The sequence below is a fragment of the Seriola lalandi genome, unplaced genomic scaffold, assembly GCF_002814215.2.
Source record: "Seriola lalandi dorsalis isolate HSWRI2012SDOR001 ecotype SW California unplaced genomic scaffold, Sedor1 jcf7180002054494, whole genome shotgun sequence".
NCBI classification, from domain to species: Eukaryota; Metazoa; Chordata; class Actinopteri; order Carangiformes; family Carangidae; genus Seriola; species Seriola lalandi.
Window position 1 is genome coordinate 1,028,169 of NW_019525047.1, and position 23,416 is coordinate 1,051,584.

General features: G+C 41.2%; 1 protein-coding gene across 5 annotated transcripts; it reads right to left on the reverse strand.

The window, feature by feature from the left end:
• Positions 1-1,143: 1,143 nt before the first annotated feature.
• pfkpa (phosphofructokinase, platelet a) lies at positions 1,144-22,673 on the reverse strand. Of its 5 annotated transcripts, XM_087175759.1 has the most exons (23): positions 22,432-22,673; positions 19,515-19,588; positions 18,784-18,861; positions 18,212-18,401; positions 17,145-17,310; positions 16,673-16,717; positions 16,454-16,562; positions 15,611-15,706; positions 14,743-14,835; positions 13,862-13,987; positions 13,075-13,139; positions 12,729-12,798; positions 11,618-11,764; positions 9,898-9,968; positions 9,605-9,692; positions 8,584-8,736; positions 7,087-7,239; positions 5,855-6,019; positions 5,562-5,623; positions 5,088-5,199; positions 3,891-3,990; positions 2,759-2,864; positions 1,144-2,028 (listed from the first exon to the last, which is right to left on the reverse strand). In XM_087175759.1, exons 1-23 carry the CDS (start codon positions 22,523-22,525, stop codon positions 1,872-1,874), a joined length of 2,520 nt encoding a protein of 839 aa, XP_087031885.1. In that variant the 5' UTR covers positions 22,526-22,673; the 3' UTR covers positions 1,144-1,871. The 5 variants fall into 5 exon arrangements, with proteins under 5 accessions (XP_087031885.1, XP_023268694.1, XP_023268691.1 ...); XM_023412926.2 differs by lacking the exon at positions 7,087-7,239; XM_023412923.2 differs by lacking the exons at positions 7,087-7,239; positions 15,611-15,706 and adding an exon at positions 16,128-16,223.
• Positions 22,674-23,416: the final 743 nt, after the last annotated feature.

Genomic DNA, 23,416 nt, shown 5'->3' on the forward strand with positions numbered 1-23,416 from the left:
ACCCGGACACCTGGAGTGTGACAGTGCTCTGGCGCCATCTGCTGGCTCTGGTGTAGAATATGAAAACACCACCAGGAGTGCAGAGTCAATGAATGTTTTTGTTGGATCTTGTTTTCAATAACTGGTTGACTCTGATCTATGGCAGAGGCGTTTTGGGGTCTTTTCTCCATGAAAGACACATCTGTACATCCTCATCCCAGACATTTTAGGATTTAGTGAGGAGAATATCCATAATGGAATTGATCTTCATTTAGTATTTCAGGTCCGGCTGATTTTGTGCAGCTCCACAAACTCAGCACTTTTCCTTATTCTTTTAAGATCTTCATACTAATTAATAAAAAATAAATAAATAATACAGATTTATGGAAGTTAGAATTTTTTCATTTGCTGCCTTAATGTGATTCTCAGTTGTGTTTATAGTGTTACTAAACTGAATGCCAATACAGTTAACCACCACCAAGAAGCATCTTTCCTAGAACCTTCTAACAAGGACACATTAAGACCCAATGATCCAATGGGCAAAGACATGTAGGAAAGAGACACCCAGACTGAAAGAGACACAAAATGACGAGAAATGACACTGTTTCTTTGTGGTCATTTTGCATCTCTTTGCAGTAGTTTTATCTTTTTTCAGTTGGTTTGTGTCTCTTTGAAGTCATTTGATCAACTTTCCAACGGTAGATTATCACAGTCACTATAAAGAGAGGCTCTGGCACAGTGGCCCCCAGACACCCCCCCCCCCCTTGGGCAACTAACCCATGTGGTGGGTCAGTCATTACAAACCTTTTCAGCTTATCCAATACCAGAGGGGTATTTTAAAATTTTACTTCAGATCCCAAACTTTTCACACACATATCAAATATTTCAGAGTGAAGTATTCTGAAATGATGTACCAGACATCTAAAATATCTCCATTAGATGAAATGAGATGATGGAGCCATTAATTAATTTAAAAAAATGGGTCTTGGGTTTGAATGTTCGTCTAATGTCATACAGCTTCAATGAAAAGCTGGAACAATAACACAATAAAGAATAACTATGATAATGTCAGACAGCGTAGAATAAGATGATTCTGAAGACTTTAAAGCTCCTAAATGGGATGTTCAGGCGTCAAATAAATAAATAAATCCATGGACACTGATCAGCAGGGTACACTTCTCAAGTCTGATTTTATTCTGTGGGAAACATTAGTCTCTTACACATCTAACTTGGTGGTGCAATATGACAGACAGCTACTCAGTGCAGCAGTGCCTACAGTTAATATAACCATGTTTACAAGCAAAATAATAAACAATGTTAAAAAGATAAATATTAGTTTCAGTGTAAAGCACAGCACGCAGTTCTCGACTTGTAGCAGTAGAACTGTATTGCATCAGTCTTACATAAATATGCTGAACCTCACACTGGTTCTGGGCAGATACACACACTGGTTTTTACAGCAGATACAGTGTCTATTCTGTCCTCGTACAGCTCTGGGCTCAGAGCCGGCCTAAGCAACTGGAGACAGAGAAAGTGCAATTTAAAATCGACGGTGACACCAAACATCCAGGGCAACAAGGACACACAGATGCATGGCAGGACACGTGTGTGTGTGTGTGTGTGTGTGTGTGTTTGTGTATGCGCAGGACTATGTGTGTGTCTGGTATTAAGAGCGCTGCGGAGGCTAGGTTACAGTTCATGAGTTTGTCAAGACAAAACAGAGAGGAGTGACAATGGGGGAGATGACACAGACAGGAAATGAACACTGTTTGTGGCCAAACAGAGACGGCTGTTGACGTTGGAGCTCTTTTACAACACACAAACAGACGCCTCACAGACCTTCAGTCTTACACACAGACTGGACTTTGCAGGCCACCGTACAGTGCGGGCCTTCACATGGCTACTGAAGCGTCTGACTCTCTAGGCCGGATGCGTACAACGTGCTCCAGCTGTCCGGAGTCTGAGACGTCATAGCTCGTCTTGTACTTAGCCAGGATCTTCATGAGGGGACGCAGCTTCAGCCACCACTGCTCCTTGGGGATCCTGTGACTGCAGACAGACGGGGAAACCTCAGCACCGTGGTTACGGCTTCTTTGTGTCCTAATTCTAATGTTCATGTCTGATGGTGCAAATCTAATGTTTTCTACTCACTGGGGAGCAGAAGAGTCCACATTTGGACCATGTGATTGTGTGACACAAGACTGACTTTGAATGATAGGAATAACTTATTTTCATCACTTAATCTGCTGATTATTTTCTTAATTGATTTGATCTATAAAATGTCAGAAAATAGTGAAAATTATCACAATTGACAGGCAAACACACAGAGTGTTTGGTATTATTGCTTGAAGAAAAGCTTAAGAGGATCAGTTGATTAAGGTAGTTGCTGATTATTATTTGTTGATTGACATGTGTTAATTATTAGACAAATTAAGCTCAAAACATAAAAATAATAATATGCATCAATAATTTTCACAAATTGTCCTGGTTTTGACACGTAAGTTGAGTGAGCCGACATTAATGTTGAGAAAAACCTACTGTACAACTACCAAAACATCTTAATTATACATTTTGTTACCTTGATACCTCACTACCTGGCTTTTCCTTCACAGCATCATATAACAACACAATTTAGACAAAAATATGATGGTTTCGGCTGATCAAATCTATGACCATCATTTTAAGTTATAACCTAAGTGTCTCTTTGTTAAATGTGTTATCTCTTGGTATACCGAATATATATAAAAGTGACTCTAAGCGCAGTGAGTGGGATACATACACAAAGTCAGTATCCTCCTTGAGTTGTACAACGGGCTGGAAGACCAGAGCCCGGCGACGCATCCCCAGCAGACAGCAGGTGTCCTCGGTGTTGGCAAACACTCGGCCTGCGGCGAAACACAGCAGTGCTCAGAGGTGGAACCAGAGGAAAGTACTTTAGCTATTCCCTTTGCAAGCATATAGTAACATCTTACAGTGTGTGTGAGGGGTTGTATACAGTGATGATGACGACTCTCTATCTAGTAGCTATCTTAAAGATTGAAAATATCACTTTTTTTGTATGGATCTACAGGACTACAACTGATGGTGCAACTGGTACAAACAGAAAATCTAGAAACTAAATACAAAGCTGTGATGATATAAACCAATCAGCCACAACATTAAAACCAGTTACCGGTGTTAATGTTGTGGCTGATCGGCATTGAAGCTGTCACTACTCAAAAGCAACTAAAGCAACACAAAGTGCCGGAGACACAAAGAAATGTGGGGCAAAGCAGAACAAAAGAAATGTGCGCTTTATTCATACAGCCGATGCTATTCCACGTGACTCGTGAACTGGACATAGTGTAGCATGGTGGCTGCTGATGAATTTGACAAGGCATAGACACATCGTAGCTGTACCCCACATGTGCCTGGCAACAGGCTGTATGCTTCTTCAAGATATGGCAGGAGGGTGGAAATGACAGACAGGGACATGGAGCTAAATATAAACATGTAGATGGTCATGGAGCCAGCATGAAAAAAAGATTTACCTTCATCTTATGTCATCCATGTGTATGGGAAATAGACATAAAAAACAAAGAGGAGTTTTAACTTTAATTATAGTCTTGATACAAATACACATAGTGTGCTCTTAAGACAAACTTTTGATCAGAGGTATCACACGTTACTCAGTTAGTGTTATCCATCAAAAAAACAAAGAACATTAAAGTATTTCTCGTTAAATTGTTACATCGATGGGTGTGAATGATCAATAATTAATCTCCTTTACGAGGACAAAAATACATCAAAATATCAGACAGTGACTCCATGACAGATCTGGGTAAAGGTCTGTTTCACAACAGCCACGCCTCTGTAGGAAGGGAGGATCAGCTACTACAAATCATTTCACACAAGTGCAACATGGACCTCACCTTGTCTGAACGTCTCCACCAGCTTTTTGGAAATCCACTGCATTGCCTTGGCAGAGATCTTAGTCCCAAAGTTACGGTCGAATGGAGACGGCGCTCCTCCCTTTCAAAAGGAATCAAGAGGCATCACTCTTGTTGCTTTATTTTAGACCACACACTACAACACTTACATGCTATGTGTGTCTTGGGCTGGACACAATAAAAGGCCATTCTAAAAGAGTTTTATTTTGAAAAAAGACATTTATTAGACACTGAACTATGGATTTGTCATGAATTGGGCTACAGATGTGCATTTAGAACCCTAACCCTAGAAATGAATAGTTCAGTGTCTAATACATGTGTTTGTTTTTTTTTCAAAATAAAACTCCACATTGTAAAGTGGCGTTTTATGTGGCCAGCCCAAGACACACCTGTGCAATTATCATGCTGTGTAATCAGCATCTTGATATGCCACACCTGTCATATGGGTGGATTATCTTGACATAGGAGAAGTGCTCAGTAACATGGACTTCAACACATTTGTGAACAAAGAAATTGTGTGTGTGTGCGCGTGCATGTGTGTAGAAGAGGTCTTACATCTTTTATTTTAACTAATGAAAAATTGAAGCAAAAACAAAAGTGCTGCGTTTATATTTTTGTTCATTGTATTTAACTAAGAGTTTCCACCCATTTTGCTGTCTCGCATGTTCGTCGGTATTCATTGTTTTACCTTATAGTAACTTGTGTGTATTTTCTACTGACTAGCATTTTCTATTCACAGAAGAAAAACAAGAAAAGATTATCAAAATGAATATACAAAAAAATCTAATTCAAATCAGATGCACCAAGACACCAACCAATGTTTTTTGGTTTTTTTTGTCATATTCAAAGGTACATATTTGTTGAAGTGTTTTGTTGTGCTATGTTTAATATCCTATCTTAATATCCCCAAATCTATATTTTTTTTCCCTGTAACGCATTACTTGCTGCAGACACAACCCAGTTTCTCCTCGGGGATCATCAAAGTTTTGTTTCATCTTGTTTTATCTGTGATAATCTCTAGACGCTCAAAGCCAAAAGACAACAAAGCGCATACAGGAAGAATGAGACTAAGTAATTATGGAAATGCCATTTTAGATACAAATATGGAAAACTATTCATTAAATCGTCCTTAGTCTGGAGGAATTGTTACCACTGACTCTGCTCTGTGGTGAGGCCTACCTGCTGCATGTGTCCCAGCACATTCTTCCTGCAGTCAAACACTCCCCTCCCTTCCTCAGAGTACAGCTGGTAGATGAAGTCTGTGGTGTAGTTGTCATTACAGTTCTCATTCCTACGAGCATACAACGAAACAGAACAGTCTGAGTCTACATTCACCCATCCAGCAGCATCCAACAGCATGCTGGAGGTACTGTTGATATTATTCTCACATCAAATTGTCATCTGTTGATCTGATTACATCAGGATTGGATCTTTTTACTACACAAGCTGCTTAAAATCACAGTGTGCGCTGGAAACATTGGATTAAAAAACTGCAGCAGCAGCACATCAGCTGTCTGTCTGGTCTGTACTGAAACAGCTTCACATCTGACTGAGCTGTAGGCTTTTTGCAAATCATATTATCACTTAGAGATGAGGTTGTTAAATTTACTACAACCATCTGCGCTGGGGTGGTTTAATCTGTCATTTTCTTACCTGAGGACCAGTCCTCTTTGAATGCTTGTCTTCATTTTCTCTGTCAGATGTTCAACATTGGCCTGTGGGAAGAGACAGTACATGTGAGTTATGCTGACCACTAGATGGCACCGTGAGGGCCGTCTCAGAATCCAGCCTGAATGCCCTCTGGTGGATGAAGCAAGAAACGGCCTGTTAGGGACTGAGCCTGAAACGTTAAAGGAGAGCTGAAAAGGAAAATCAAGTGATGCATGAATTCATATAGCTTCAGTGTAGGAGTTCATGTGTGTATGTTACAATAGTCAGTGTGTCACCTGCAGATCTCTGATGTCAAATGGCTCCTCATAGATGTAAGCAGCATCCGCTCCAGCAGCCAGGCCTCCTACACTGGCCAGGTAGCCACAGTATCCTCCCATGGTCTCAATGATGAACACGCGTCTCTTGGTCCCACTGGCTGATTGCTTGATGCGGTCACAGGTCTGACACATGCACATAAGCTCACAATGTTAGTATATGTAATTAATTATTGTAAGCTAAGCTTTGTTAAACTGAGTGTAAATGTTGTGAGATACCTCCAGTTAAATGTCTCTCAAGTTTATCATAATAAAGTGTAAAAAAAAAATCAAATCAAGCAAGATTAGAGGTCATATACTGTTAAAGTAACACATTCCACATATAAAAACAACAGCATGACACTCATTTCAAAGCCAACATGCTCATTGATCAGCTCGCTACATTAAACATTTCGGGCAGATTCAGGCTAAAAAATGCTGCATTCATCAGTTAGAGACTGGAGTCCTGCATAAGGATGAGAGAGCACATCAGATGGTAAACTTCACATATCATTCACACTTAGCAGCATATAACAAGAAAACTATATTTTCTACATGATCTAACAGTAAAACTTTATTTTGAAAGTCCAATGCTGATAATCAATTTGATGTCAGGTGACTGGGATGGCAGTAAAATGTCCACAGTTTTAAATACTACAACAGTGTTAAAGGGGCACTCCAGCTATTTATAGCGATTTGACTGACTTTTAGTCCTTTGGCATTAGACAAGATCCAAAAACAGTGGGTCCTACATTTCCCAAAATGCAACTTGATAGAATCTTTTGTTAGACCCTGCTTGGTTTGTAAGAACCCACATCTCTAAAACCCCACATCTCCAGTTTGTTGCAGAGTTTTCCTCACAGACTGAGTAGTACTTGTCATGACAAGTCAACTCAGCTTCGTGTGTAAAATCTATGGAGTGCCACTTTAAAACTTTACACATAATTCAGTATTTGTGTTATTCCAAGGCTTGAGGTTAGTGTTAGAACTGGGGTCGGGGTACGCTTTGGGACCGAAGTAAGGTTAAGGTTGTGCTGAAATCTATGGTGCTGCATCAAATACACTTTACTGCACATCTGCTTTTATAACCTGACAGTGTGTTGATTTATAAGCACTGGAACTTCAACTCCATCATGTGTCATTTTCATCCTCTTTGCATGAGCATCTTGAACAAAGGGCTCAAAGCTGTGCCGGCGGCGGTTTGACTGTCTTACCTCCACGATGGCATTGAGGGCTGTGTCTGCCCCGATACTTAGATCTGTGCCCGGTACATTGTTACTTATGGTTCCAGGCAGCATACACATCGGGATGCAAAACTCCTCATAGGTAGCGCGAGCCTCATACAGCTGCAGCAGACTCTCAAACGCCTGAAGCAGCAGTATATGAAAACGCGTTAGAGCCACTCAGAAGGCCAGCAACTGAGAGAGAGAGAGGGGTGAATCTCTCTCAGTATGCTAGAGCGTATCCTGCCATTCCGGCTCTTTCCGTGTGATAGCAGCTATGGCTTCCCTTTGGCAGAAAGGATAGGTCGACAGAAGTGTGAATACAGAGATGGAGAAGAAAGTGAAAAATGGGAAGGAAGACAGATACAGCGAAGAGTGGTGAAGGAGAAACAAAACAAAAAAAAAAGGTGGGGGAAAACAAAAAGGTACAAGGAAAGTAATGGGACAGATACTGTAGAACAGAGGGAAGAAAGACAGGAAAAGACAGAGACGGAAGGAGATGAGACAGATGTGAAAGGTTGTTTGTGAGTCTCAGCAGCTCAATGCAGTGACGCCTAATAGGGCAACATGACGGCCATATCTGCTGTGGAAGGCTATATGCAGGCAGGACAAGCACTGATCGACTCTGCATACACAGGAGGAAGACGAGGAAATGAGGAAGATGATGGCCAAGCCAAGATTCAAGCTCAAAGATGATTCTCTGTTTATATTGATGCTAATGTTGCTTAGTTTTACATAGTTAAATTTTTGTTAATTTGAATGATCGTAATGTTTTAAAGAACACAGCGAGAGCAATGACGCTGTATTATTTTCTTATTCTTGACACATTGTTTGTGATGTTAATGATTATTATTATTATTATTATTAATTAAAGAAGTTACACACAGTATACAAGCTAGTGCGTATTAACAGTACTGAAGGCTGTTAGTTTACGTTACATAGCTGTACAGTACATGTATGATAACTAAGTGACGACAACCCTGCATGCTGTTAACCACTCATCTTGGTGTTAATGATGTAAGGGGACACAAACACACAGTCAGGGAGAAGGGCAGGCAGAGCAAACATGGCAGCCACGACACTTGAGCACCTCACAGCATGCCTCCATGTTGTCACTCACTTACTTACCTGATCGGGAAGGGAGGGACGCTACTCTGCAACGTGGCTTTACCTTTACCAGTCACGCCTCACAGTACAGACATGACTTCGATTGTCTGTCTGTTCTGTATTTCTATTTTTTGGGGGGGGGGGGAAACTTTTTTCCAGATGTGGCTGACAGATGCCACATTCACAAGAATTTCTTCCAAATGATCCACTGACAGGCTGGTAAATACAGAGTGAGCGAGTTCTCCCTTCTTGAAACCTGATTGGCTGGCTGGCTGGCTGTGTGAGCATGTTTGTGGAGTTCGGGTATTGTCTGCTTGCGTGCATGTGTGTGTGTTTTATATGTGTCTGTGTGCTAATCTTGTTGCCAGCCCCATCACTTACAGTAGTGATGGCGTTCAGAGCCGTGTCAGCGCCAATGCTGAGGTCTGAGCCCGGCACATTGTTGGAGACAGTGGCTGGGACCATGACCATGGGCACACAGAGCTCGTCATATTTCCCGCGCGCCGTTAACAATTCCAGCAGTGACAGCAAGGCCTGCAGGGCAGAGCCAAGGGCTTTAGTGTCTGCAGGGGTGGAACTCCTTGGTTTTGGTTCAGAGGTGCTACTTGCCACAAGGAATGGAAAGACAAAAAGTGGACAGGTGCCAAGGGGAGGAGCCAGGTCTATCACAACGGACAGCAGCGAAACAGACAGGTACCACTCCATACACACTCTCAAAGACACACACATCTGTACATACACATGAAACTCATTTACTTGCATACGTCACAGGAAAATTAAAGCTGGTGGGAATCTAAATGGGAGTGCGTGAAATGGCTGGAAAAAAAGCAGGAGTTCTCTGTTTCCAAATAAAATCAAATAATTATATTATTTATATTTCACTTACAGTGTTGGTTCACTTTAAATAATACATATGCCTCGAGTTAGGGATCCTACCTTCTCTCTACACATCTATATTTAAAGCAGTGAAAATCAACAGTGAACCAACGGTATGTTGCAGTTACTCTTATCAGCTCTACAGCTTCAGTTTTGGCAGAGAAACAAGTTTGAAGCATGATTATGTACATGGCTATTCATGGAGCCATATGGTGGTGTGCTGACATAAAATGGGATAAGACTGATGGAAAGGATCAACATTACACTGTTAACTATAACATACATAGTGTATATGTACATCTAACATTATAATTAGCAAAACTTCAACAGTTACTTTGGGATTTTCTTTTAACTGTATGAGCAAAACTATAACTTTCATCTTACTCAATACTTTATAGAACTTTTTTTTACAACTGACATGAATTCAAAACTCAAGAGCTAATAAGCTTATCGACAGAAAATAAGACAATGTAGCTTTATTAGTAAAATAAGACAAGCTATATAGACAAAGGAGTTTTAAACATACCTCAAATCCACCAATAACTAGCAGAGCATTTATGTTGTGCTTTCGCATCTGGTCAGCAATTTTGTCAACATGCTTTGCAGGAAGAGTTCTGATGGCAGGAAACAGAAAGGGAGGAAAAAAATATTATTTGTCACCAAACATTGTGCATGTAATCATTTGATTTGAATGACCAGATTAAAACTCACTAACTTTTTGACTTTCTGTGTACAGTATTATTATTATTATTAATTGTATTTACTGTTAACAGCTTTAATGCTGAACAGTCAATGAGAGATAACAGCTCAAGACTTTACCTTTTGGTTCCCAGTAGAGATCCACCCTGTCCCGTCCATCCTCCGACATCAGCCCATTTAATCTCCTTAATCTGTGGGGACAACAGAAACATGCAGTTTTACATGTCTTATTGGAGCACTCCCATAACATTTGAAATACTTCCTACCGCATTTTCTGACTTTTTCTCCCACGATCCATGTCTGGTTGTTGCTGAAATCTTAAGTTAAAAGGAGCTGTATGTAAGTTTTTGCTATTACTACCTATCTTACATTAGCATTAACAGCTGTTTACTCACCAGTCTAGAAGAAATGTTGTGAGTTCAGCATCAAAGTTTATCCATATACTCACCAAGAGCTGTCTCCGGCGGTAGAAAGCAACGCCAATGTTAAGTCTAGTTTTATTTCTATTTCTATCACTTTCTTCTACTGAAGTTAGCATGCTAACCAGGAAGCTGCAGTCTGTTTGGCCCGTCTCATCTCTTTCCGATAGTGAGTCACTGTAGCGTCCAGCATGCCCTGAAGAAGTAGCTGCTCAGAGGACGTATTATAACTTCTTGTCTTGTAAATGCAACAATGGCTGAAGCTCTTTGAAGAGACTGGTGAGTAAACAGCTGTTAATGTGAATGTTGGCCATGTAGCAAAACTTACAAATAGCTCCTATTAAAATAAAAGACAATCTATTAGCATTGACTGAATCCTACACCTAAGTCTGTTTCTATGTTGCTGTTGGTCCATTTATCACAAAGTTTAACACACAAACGGCTACAGTCCTGTGTTTGGGAGGACATGTCCTCCTGGGGTCTCAGTGCAGAGACTGTTAGGAGGCAAGTTAATATACTGGACACACTGTCTTATATATATAAATATAAAAAATAGAAGAACTGGACCAGTGAAAATATTGAGGTGTGCAGCAGAGAGTCCCAAAGCACTTAAGCATAGAAATTCATTACTCCCACTGGTCTAATCTTCTTAGGGTCAGTTGGTGCTGTCTGATTTAAGCTGGCAGGGACACACACAGGACACTAAACTGACTAGTGATATGGGAGACATTTTGATGAAGATAAATAGTCAGATCCTTTTTTGAATGCTGTTCTTTGAATGAGCTAAATCTGGACTGAGGGGATTTAAGGTTTCTCACTGGGAGAAGGTCACAAGAGGATAAGAGGGAGGATAAAACCAGTTTTTCCAGTCACAGAGCAGGAAAATAGGCAATGTCTCAGATGACAAGCCACAGTACAGGTTCTGTCCACAAGCACACCTGTTACTGTGTGCTTTTACCTTTCATTCAAAACTCAAGACTCCCTCCATATTTCAGTGTTAGTTAAAGTGAGAGTCATTCCACTTAATCATTCCAAAAGTATAAGCATTTTTCATCCTACTCTGCTGCCCTCTGTCTGATTACTGTGCTACTGCATCAGCTTTGGCAGAGCAGGGCAGAGGAGGGAGAGTCAGTGTGGGAAATTGGCTTACATCAGTCTGAACAGATTATCCCCTGGGTTTTCCCTGATTCTTGAGTCAGGGAGCTAACAGTGATTGTGCGCTGCCCGACTCTCATCAAGCTAAGCCAATTCTCTTTCAGTTATTGATTCAAACATGGGAGTAATACACATCACATTTTTGCTAAGCTGTTATGGCACATTTTTTGATTAATATATCATGAAATCAATGACTTCCAGAGAAAATTCTAACGGCATGCAATACAAGAGTACATGTACCAGTATATCAGTGCTGGAGTACCCACCTGTCCTTTGTAGAATCCCTCAAACCCATCACTGACAGCAAACATCTTGTGTCCCTCAGAGATGCCCACCCTGACAGCTGAACGTACGGCAGCATTCATACCTGCTGCAGGAGCACCGACATTCAGCACCGCCACGTTGAAGTTGCTCTGAGGGCACAGAACACATTAAATGTGACATAAATAGTTCTATCATCATAATAAATAGGGTATGTTTCAGTTGATGCTGCTGTTGGACAGTTGTTGAAGCTCAGCAGAGTGGATCAATAAATGGCTCCTGGTCTGTACTCAGCTACATGCTGGGTCTACAGTGGTCATTATCACAGATGCAGGGGGAGCCAAACCCTGAGGCGAGGTCCACAGCATGGAGTCTGACATGCTGCCTCTACACCTCACTGATCTTCAGTGTGTGCTGCCTCTTTTGGAGCCGCAGCAGCAGGCTGCAGCAGCTCCTGGCAGGGTTGAACAAGTCATCCCTCAGCAGGGAGCCAGATGTCATCTGATATCAGTGAACAGCAGACCAACACTGAGCAACCTGGGGCTCATATGAACACATCAGTAACTACAATTTTAGGCTTCAGAGCAAATACGCCGTGGGTAACACAGCAAAGCAGTGAAAACTGTTTATTTTGAACTGGTCACCATAATTACAAGTCATCTTATTTTTCCACTGAACAGCAGGGAACAACTGACACTATATCTGAAGGATGCCAGCATAACTAGCACGCTGTAATGCATCCGTTCACAGAAACATATTCATGTGCTTACAGGAATACTTTACTCGGTAAGTGAGCCTTGTTTTGTCAAGGATTTCTCTGAAAATAGCAACAGCACAGTGCATCACGACTGCAGTGGCTGAGTCATTATTCGTAGGCAGATCCTTAGGACTGTGTAATAAAATATTAAACACCTCAGTGTCTCTGGGAGGCTAATTCGACTCTAAAAACAACCTCCACTCCGGGCATGGTGGGGACTGCTACTACATGTGTGGAAAAACAACTCTCACTGTCTCTGTGTGTTTACTTCTGCTGAGTGTTAAGACTTGACAGAGCTAAAAACACTGCCACTGTCAAGAGTCCCAAAGTAAATGTCATGATGTCATGACTCGACTTACAGTTGGCAGTTCAGATTCTGGTTTACGATGAGCCAGCAGTTTGTATGTCTTCAGGTTGTTTTCAAAACTTCTGCAATAAAACACAGGACACTCAGCATGTTCACACAAGTACATGGCACGTGTTCAGTGTCAAGACAAACGAAAACACACATTATAGAGTAAAAACTGAATGATGCATTTGGAATTATCTGCATTGTAATGATTATATGCAGCTGTTGACTGTTGTGCTCTAAAACAGCACCTGTCTACAGCTTAATGTCAACAGTACGCAACATCAAACTGTCTTGATGTTGAGTGAAGTGATGGCGTCGGTATCGGATTGGTCCCAACAGGCCGTCAGTCATACCTGCCCCGAAGCTTCACAGCCTCCTCAAACCGTTTCTCGTCCATGGCCTTCTGGACTTCCTGGGTCTGAGAGAAACAGGGGAGTGTTTTCACTGTTTGAATTCAGTAATCATTTCTACACTGTATTTCCTGTATATACAAAAGTAATGCCATGATGTGTTATTTATATCAGTTCAAATTAAATATCTGCAGGTAAAGCCTCTGATCAATGAAGTGCCTATTATAAAGAAAACAATGTCATCCTCTGTTCCAGCCCAGAAACTAACTATTATGTAACCTTGTTTTGACCTGTAATAAAACTGCCTGCCACTTCAAAACACCTGAAAACATCAGAAAACTTCAGTGAGATTTTCCCTTTCCTCTTCTGTCTGTCAAAATCCAATCATGTCAAGTGAGAACAACAACAAAGCTCCTTTGTGCGTTTCTCTGCAGATGGGTTGCTACTATTACATCATCATCACGCTGGCAGTCATTGCCAACCCTGCCAAATGCTTTGGATAATCATTAACCAGACACAACTGCCTCTCAAACAATACAGCTCTCTTGTGAACATTAGTGGCACTCCAGGCCCAATGGGCTGTGCTGTTTGTCATCATTACTTAAGCTCCTCCAACCCGTCCCCATTGACTCTGCCTCTCTGAGTCCTGCGCAGTCGTTTCTGAGTGTGTGTGTTGGTACGTGCTTTGCAGAATTCCTCTCCCCTCAGCTTCTGTACTTTTGTAAATGTTTGTGTGTGTGTGTGTGTGTGTGGCAATTTTGGCCGTCCTCCAGTCCAGTCCGGTACTTACCATCTGTACACACTCCATCAGAGGCAGGCGCACCGATTGGTTCCCGCACAGAGAGACAACACAGGCTGGCGTGTTGGCTGTGGTCTCTAGAAGAGCAAGAACTGCCTCCACACCCATACGACTAGCCTGTGTGAGCAAACACACACACACACACACACACACACATACATACAGATAAAAATGCATCATCATCACAATCACAACCTTGTTCCTTTCTCCTGAACACTAACCCTTTTTTCTTTACCAACACATTTTTCTCCATTTGAAGTTTTTGTTTACTTTTCACTCTGGACCCAAAATTGGAGTAAATTCTCCACCATATCCATCTTTTTCTCTGCTTCTGTTTGTGGTAAACATGAAGAGAGCTGCTGCTCACTGTCTGTGATGCAGTGCTTCACATGCTGAGCCATAAATCTGTTAATGTGCTTAGCCTAAAACCTGGAGCCATTTCTCCTCGGACAGACACGGGATTAAACAGGAAAGGCGCTGGACAACTGGACAAACATTTCAAATAAAGAGCTCAAGGAGCAAACATAACAGTTTAAAAAAGTATGCACTTTTATATACTGTATACAATTTCTACTTTAAGTGCTACGGCGAGTGCTTGTTACTATCACATCTGAGATTTATTTATTTTAGGCTTATTTTATTTTGTTAATATTATTTGAGTATGCTTTGTCTGGCTGTTTTAACCATAAACAAAATGTTAAAAAAAAAAAGAAAAAGAAAAAAAAGAAAAATGAAAAGCATCAGATCCTGATATTTGAGAAGCTGCAACCAGCATTGTTTGATATATTTTTGTTTGAAAAAAAGACTGAAATGATTAATCGATTATCAAAACAGTTGCATTGCACAGTTGGTTACTTAGGTGGTGCACGTACCAGGATGCGGTCAAAAGCAGATGGGGTCCCTCCCCTCTGCACGTGCCCCAGGATTGTCACTCGTGTGTCGAAACCCAAGCACTTGACAACAAGCTAGGACGGTAAAATGCACAGGTCTTAGCAGTGATCATGGTAACATTTTGTGTTATTCCTCCAATGAGAAATACGACTGTAAATTTAACTACTGGATCCTTAATGTAAAATGATACTGATTCATCTCATGCATATTAGTAACAGAGCTAAAGGTAGAATTACATCTGCAATAGAACTGTAGTACATGCAAACATCCATACATACATGAACAGACACATCACACACTGAAACACAAACACAACAGAAACGCTGAAGAGAAGGGGAAACAGCAAAGCACAAGCAAGCCATTCTAATTTTTCAGTCATGTTAGTGGGGAGCTCCCAGCTTGTACTGAATATCCCAGAAGATCCCAGACAGGAAGTGCTGCACTAAACTGAAATGTTCAGGTACTGTAAAAAACCAACATAAAAAAAACAAAAACAAAATGCATTACAAATGAAGAACAGTTAGTGGAAGGGCATAAGATACTGTGATAATCCCGCCAAAACATATTCAATAAACTATGTGTGAAGCAGTTATAAAGAAAAGACATTTGACTGTACAAATGTCTGGGGTTGTGAGGTTTAGTGATGGTATCTGCTCAGGGTCTTACAGCTGTAGCAGTAGTATCGTGAAAGCTGTCTTACCAAACTAACGAGTGTGTCTGACAGAGCATTCCAGAAACACAGCAAAAGAGTCAAAGCCACACCAGGGCAGCAGTACAGTAGTAGAGGTCATACAGGAGGCAGTCGAAGCTGGAACTTGCCACAGTCTTAACACAAAGCTCTGTACTTACATTCTTAATATAGTCAGTGGTAATGGGCTTGTTGTTATGATCAATCGCCCCTTCGGCTACAATTATGATATTCAGCCTTTTCATCCCTGCTCGGTTCTACAAGGAGGGGTGGTGGAGAAACAACATGACAGAAAAACTCAGACTGTGGCTGTGACGTGGGCTTTCAGAAGCGCAGGGGCCCGACGATGCCAACAGCCTGAAACAGATTATTTCATAATAAAAGCCTATATATCGTTACAGCACGTGTTTGCACTTTGTAATCAGCAATATCCTGCCAGCCTTATTGGTTGCAATAACTGCGTTATCATGGGCTTACCCTTCAGCATCATGATTATCTCATCTGAGGCTTTTTTCCCACTCACATCATCCTGTTAAATATAATGATTCCAATTATGATGGTAAGAAAACTGTATTACAGAATATTCAGGCTAGTTGTTATTGTGGCACAGTGAAGTGACTCCCATCAGTCGGGCCTCCATGCTTCTGGCCTCCCCTTTCTTTACACTCAGGTACTCACTTCCTTGACAAAACTAGAGGTTATAGGCTTCCCATGCCTGTCAAGGGCTCCCTCTGCAACTATGATTATGTTCAGCCTCGTGCCCCTGGAACGGGTCTGAATCATAGAATGATATTATGTTTCCAAAGCAGAAAAAAAACACAATAAGACACTAGACAACTGAGACTAAACACTTTCCTCCACATCAGTCTTCTCTGACAAAAATAAAGTCAGGATTTACTCCTTGGAGAAAGACACAAAATTAAGAATAACAGCAACTTTGTCAAGTTAAAGAACATTATACAACACAGGGGTATACTGTTGGGAGATCAATGAGATCATGTTACCGCAGACAGTTTCTGACACATCTTCTCCTCCCAGCCGTCCTCTGGGGGCATCTCAGGGATCAACACCCAATCTGCCCCGCAAGCCAGGGCGCTCACCAAGGCCAGGTAGCTAGGATAAAGCACACAGACGGACAATGTGTATATAAACAGAGGTGATAATGGTGTCTGTTTGTGCCTTAGGAATTATGTTTTTGGATCTGCTATCAAACGCACTCTTACCCACAGTGTCTGCCCATGACCTCCAACACGAATGTCCTCTGGTGACTGAAAGATAAGAAGAGAAAATGAGACTTTTGTGACATTTATTATTTATTCATTTATTTATTTGAACTTAAACTACATTCTAGAAATGTGAAATAGAAATAATTTCTATTCCCACAAATGGCTTGTAGGAAACATGCAAACAGTGGAGCTAATGTTTTATTTTAACTTCTTTATTTTCCTCTAGATACTCTGACGTTCTATTTTCAGTAGTGCACGACCTTAAATTTGTTAAAGATCAAGAGTGATAGTAGTTAAACATTTTCCATGGATGTCTATGTTTATCCTGCCATTTTCATGATATAACAATGTGAGGCTCTGTCACAGTCATTACAAAGTATCAAATTCAGGACTTTACATGGACTTTGCACTGTCCATCTTTTTATACACAACCAAATATTACAATATCGCTGCTCTACCCTCCCCTCACCTCTGTGCAGTTGTCATAATTGCATCCACCACCTCGATGATTCTGTGTAAAGCAGAGTCTGTGCCGATTGTCATGTCCGTTCCACAGAAGTCGTTATCGATGGAGCCAACCATCCCCACGATGTGCAGAGCCGAGTACTTCTGAACAGCATCAGCTTCGATCAGACCTGAAAGGATCAGCAGGTTAGGGTTGAAACAACAGCTCCTTTGTGTTTTCCACTGTATTTCTACAATAGTTCAGACAGGTTACTCTCATAATATCACACAATGGGAAGCAATGGGAGCTGCTGAGCTCTGGGAAAACCTGAACACTTCTTTGTACTGTAGGAAGCATCAAAACCCTTCAGATTATAACTGTGTGTGTGTGTTGAGCAACTGCTTAACTTCATCCAGTTTTCGCATGCTGGAGATTCTGTAGGGAATTTAAAACTTTATCCTTGGTCACTTTCGCAAATATTTAATCTGACCATACAAATCTCCTGACCTTAGAAAAGGTTGTATCTAGCAACTCCACTTTAACCAAGAATGAGTAAATGTTGTAAATGGGGAGCATCTACTAATCAGAAGTCGCATTTCCGATAACATTACATATTGTGCAATTTGAAATTGAGAACAAAAAAATTCAAAAAAACTCAAATGTCGCAAAAAAATTTATCAGTGGAGGTGGTTTTTCAGAATATTCAACAAAGCAACATTTCGCTAAAGTGAAATGGAAACACTGTTTCTGCATTTAAGTCACATGACATTCAAAAACATTGCAGGCTATTATCTCCCAAAATTCCCTAATACGTGGCTGCTGCCAGATATAAGGGGTTTGCCTTTCCATCATTACATGCACTAGATGCCTTCGTCCCAACAATTAGCAAATGCTGGAAATCTGACACCATGTTTAATTGGAATGATATTGTGAGAGGAGAAAAGCTAGCCTTATTCGCATAACCTCACTCACTGGAAACAAGTTTTATCATATCATATCACAGAGCTCAACTTAAAGTTTAGCAGAGGATGGCATTGAACACACCCTTAATTAAGAAACTAACAAATAGGAGGTTAATCTTCCCTTGGTACCTTGCTCCACCAGCTCTCCCAGCAGTCCGCTCCATTCCTCCCTGAAGAGGTTTGCTCCCGTCAGGCTTCCGTCTCCACCGATCACACACAGGTTGGTGATGCCGCGCTTCACCAGGTTGTTAGCAGCCTTCAGACGTCCCTCGTGAGTGCGAAACTCTTTGCAGCGTGCACTGCCAATAACAGTCCCACCCTGATGGCGAAAAGTGTGAAAAATGTCTACGGCTTAAATCCTGTTTTGCTTTGATTTGCTTATTTTTCAGAACTCAGTTCTGTTTACTTGGTTCAGGATAAGGTTCAGTGTCTTGCTTCAGGACATTGACATGAGTAAACACTTCTGATGAACACACACTGGCTGTTAAGATGTTAAGCGATGACTTCTCTAACCACAAAAAGAGCCTTCTTTTTTAGCTGCATGATTTACATGTTCCTCCTTAACTAAGAAAACAATAGTGTTTTTATTTCACATGGTTTAATTCAAAAACAGAAATCCACGGATGAGGGAGCGACTGTTTCAGGAGTACCCACAGTAATTTCATTAGATGTGTGGGATGCTGCTCATGATAATTACTCACCACTTGTAGCATGCTGGAGACACTTTCCCATGTGGCTTCCTTTATGTTCTCCCCTCCGTCCACCATACCCTGATATCCCTGATGAAAAAAATTTTAAAAAGACAATTAAAAAGAAAATAAATACAAGAGATTACCAAACAAACATTCAGGACAAACAGCTGAGGTGATGTGCACTGCAAACTACATCAGAAGGTCATCATCACTTAGTATAAAATAAGTATTTCAACATAATGCAAGACCACACAGTACAATATGTGATTTTGAAACTGTAATAATTTCATATGCATGGCTTAAAGTTTGCCCGTCCTCATACAATGTCTTGCAAAAGAACACCCACAGTACTGTGGTACCTGAGTGGGAGGGGAGTTTTATATGAGGCATCTGCCAAAACCTCAAGTCTGTTATGTAATAACACAGTAAGCAAGCAGGACCACCACATACACAGATGTGCTGGGATCACAGGATGAGCAAACAGTACAGCCCCCGCCAAAGCTCCCCTAACATCTGCTACATCCCTGTGTTCATACATGGAGACTAGGATACTACTGTTGTCAAGTCCTGGCACTAAGTGCATTCTTTAAAAAACACTTGTCACTACTTCAGATATCTGTCATTAAGTTGCTACTGTCAGCTAATGCTAAAACAAACACATTTGTCATACATCTGCTGTTAAAATCATGAACTGTGGCAAAAAAAGGCCTTAGTAATGATGACACAACATATGGGCTCACCTCATGAATGAAATAAACTTTTGCACCCACATATAACCCCATTCGAACCACAGCACGTACAGCAGCATTCATCCCTGAAAGAGAGAGAATAAAAAAAAAAAAAAAAAATGAAATCTCAACTATATAACAACCTTTGTGCATTTTGCGATGAGTGCGGTAAACTAAGCCGTAGCTGTATGAGAGAAAACCCATGGCTTTCCTGATTTGCACGGCGGTTCCACAGTTTAAGCTGCATGGATATTTATTTCATCTCTCTCACAAAAAGAGCTGCAGCTGTAAATCTTCAATCCCCTCTCTCTCTTAAATGTGTCAGACAGTGTTTTTTGGTGTGTGTAGAAGCAAAGGCTATGTGTGTTTTTTCTGTCTATCCGGGCTTGGGCCAAATTTCTTTTTTTTTTTCCTCACAGCACACAGCCATTTTTGTCAGAAGGTCTCTCTTGCTCCTCCTACAGCCTCTTAGTCACTCTGTGGTTAGTCCAAGTGAACTCCAGTAAGACGCTGCTCTGTGACTTGAATGTCAATGTCAGGTTCGCTTAAACCCTGACAGTGAGAATAATAGATAACGCTTTACCCACAACAGTCAGACAGGAACTTGGCTGATTGAGAGAGATATAAACAAGAGAGGACTGAGTTTCCTTTCTTTGTGTAAAGTGGTGAAAGCTACAGCTCTAATGGCAGCCAAGTTATGCTGTTACTAAGCAACACAAGTTTTAAAGCCATCGGGGCAGCAGGAAAGACAGCTAAAAAAGACGGGGAGATCTGAATCAGAGAGTGAAAACTTTAGTGGTAAAGTTAACAGGGAAGTAAAAGTAAAAACCCTCCGGAAATGTGAATCCATTTTTCTCTTCATGGAAAGTTACAGAACCAGCAGAGAGGGACCAGCTATTCACCATACTGTGCGGTGTAACGGCCCATGACCTATTGTTCCATTACATAACTATGTTCAAATGAACAGCCCAGTTTAACTACATTTAGGGGAAACAGAGGAAACTCAATCTGAATGTGAACAAGACAGAGACAAAATTCAAATGTTATTAAAGACATGTGACTTTCATCTCTCTTGTCGAGGTTTAGACTTTGTCAGAGCAGACAATCACTAAGTTTGGCTGTCTCATTCTGCATGACTGACACTTTCTCGTGCAGAGTGAGTGAAAGGACTAAGCCAAGGCTACACAATGCTCTCTGACACTGACGTTCAGCTCCTGTCATGCATGCCACAGCCTCATCGCTTTGCTCTGGGGCCAACCGTGTGCTTTTTTTCCGATGTGTGTGTACGTGTTCATTTGTGCACCAACAGTGAATCCTCAACCTAAAACCACCCACTACAGATCGATTCATTTCTCCTGAGCCAAGGAAAGCAATAACTTGGCTGCAGTGCAGATTGGTGTTGAATGAAGTGCAAAAAGTAAAGAATGTGAGCTAAAAACAACATCTCCAGGTTGACTTCTCAAAGAACACACCACATGATTTACTGGTGAAATAATACAAATGAATTGTTGCTGCTTGAGTTTGTACTGTGCATGCTGGCTCACTGTAACATGCTCTCATGACTGAATGGCACAGTTGAACAAGACAGAGCCACCGCCAGTGTTATCAGTTACAGATAGATTACTACCAGGTAGTCAAGTGATGCACACAGTATATGAAGTGATTTTCCACAACTTAACAGACGCTCATCAATAATGCATCAGTAATGGAAAGTCATCTGGTTCTGCTGCTTTTCAGTCTTTGCCATTTTACACAACCCACTTATTTCTGATATATAGCCTGAATGGCTTTTTACTAAGTCTTTTACTATTAAAGAAGCAGAATCATTGTTGTGATTAAAGTTGTTTGATTTCATAGCAATAATATAACAAACCAGGAGTTGTTTAAAATAAGCTTTGTATGTTGCAATATGACTTCCTTAGTGCTTGGGTAGGTTACAACAGTTTAAATGCTGCTGTCCTGTCTCCTAGTCAAATGCTTTCATTAAAATTTCAGTATTATTAAAATATAAACATCTTAAATTAAAAAAAACTTTAGGCATTTTAATGGAAAGATGATTAGCTTCTGTCTTCAGAATAAAAACCAGAGCTCAAGTTTTACAGAAAAAAACAATGCCATTTCCTGTTATACAAACCGACTGAGCTGCAGCTGTTCTATAGATAGCACATTTCTCTCTGCTAAACTGTACAATGACACTTCACTGCTATTAAAATGCAGTTCTCTGCATCGTGGTAGTAGGCGTGTATAAAGATGAGTCGGTGAGCACATGACCAGGATTTCCCTCCCTGACGCACGGCCGGCTGGTAGAGACGCAGCAGGGATGTATGCAGCTCATCACGTACACAGGATGCAGGCAACCCAGCGTTGGCCCACACTATTCTAACTGCAACCGCAAGACCAATCTCCCTACAATCAGCATGTTATGAACGCTGGTTATCCTCGTCAGTTTCTGATGAAACCTGCGCGTCGACCGGTGCAAGCCGCAATGCAGTGCCCTGCGCTTCAGTCACTGTCACCGCTTCATCCAACCTAATCAGACTGAGAGTTCATTAAAAGGCAATTTAAGCTCATCAGCTGTGATGTAGTAATAAATATTGGATTGTAAACAAGAAAAACACGATACGGCTCGACCTTGACAGCAGTTCTCTAAGCTGCCGTCACGGTGCGCAGCCACAAAAATGTCACCAAATCTGTGACAGGTATGATGCTGTTAGCGAGTTAGCAGGATGTGTCTTGTTAGCATGCTAACTGGCGGGCTTCCTGAATGAATGGTCATACTGTTACTGTTTAACATATGATTACAAATGCAGGGCTGGCCTCTCGGCGGGGAGTTCAGCATCTCACCGCTGCAGACGTGCGTTTTCGCCCTCTTTGCGGGCCTGTACACATTGACACACGGATGCTGTAGAAGTGTGTCTGGACAGTTTACCTTGAGCATCCCCTCCGCTAGTCAGCACCGCTATGGCTTTCCCCGCTCCCGACAGGTTCTCAAAGAAGATCTTCTTGCTGTCTGGCTGCGCCATTTTCACAGCGGTTCAGTATCTATCCCAGTCCCGTTCGTTGAAATATTACAACAGACCACCGACAGTATAAAATTGTGCTACAATGATGAAGGGCACTGGTTGTCCGCCCCCTCTATCTATGTATGCCCGCTATGCTCTCCTTCCTCCTGTTCGGCATCTATTCGTCGATTAGCAACGAGTGACTGTGAGGAGAGCGATTGGCGTTGCAACAGACCAATCAGAGCTCGGTTTATCTGGCTCGGGTTTAATTTTCAACCAATAGGAGAATTTGAGACGGATATATGGGCGGGGCGTCGTCGGCAGGTTCTCAGAGATGTCGTTGAGGAATAAACCCACCTAAATTTAAGTTTCTTTGCAGCTGTTTCCAGCTGCTGTTTAACAATCCTACACGTCTGTCAGATCCAGATTACTATCGAGATCTACACTAAACTGTACAAACACAGATCTCAGCATCATTCATTTATCAGGTTTTTTTTACATCAGTATCCAAACATTATTTTCTGTGAAGATGACAAAAAATGTCCACCAAGCCTGGTGCAAATCAGTTCAGTATTTTTGTGCAATCCTGCTGACAAACAAACAAACCAACAAACAGACATGGGTGAAAACATGACCTCCTTGGCCTGGGTAATAAACATGTCATAGTTAACATGCATTAATGATCACAGCCTGCCAAAACCTTCATCACACCACTGACTTAAAATAAAGCAGGGAACAGATTTCCTTAACTTCTATCTTTTTGTTATATTGTTTTATTTTTATCATTATTGTTGTTTTGTTGTCATTTATTCTTTTAATGTTTTTTTTTGTCTGTGTCACCATATGCTCCACAACTGCTACTTTGCCAAACCCCATATTAGTGTTGTCAATTGTTTTGCACATTTGTGTTCC

What these genes read in the sequence shown, in the direction of transcription:
- pfkpa (XM_087175759.1), bottom strand. Translation starts at nt 22,525, where the DNA reads ATGGCGCAGCCAGACAGCAAGAAGATCTTCTTTGAGAACCTGTCGGGA. An exon ending in GGGAGAGCTGGTGGAGCAAG is followed by an intron (nt 17,311 to 18,211) that starts GTACCAAGGGAA and finishes TGATCCTTTCAG; the next exon opens with GTCTGATCGAAGCTGATGCT. An exon ending in ATTATGACAACTGCACAGAG is followed by an intron (nt 16,718 to 17,144) that starts GTGAGGGGAGGG and finishes CTTATCTTTCAG; the next exon opens with TCACCAGAGGACATTCGTGT.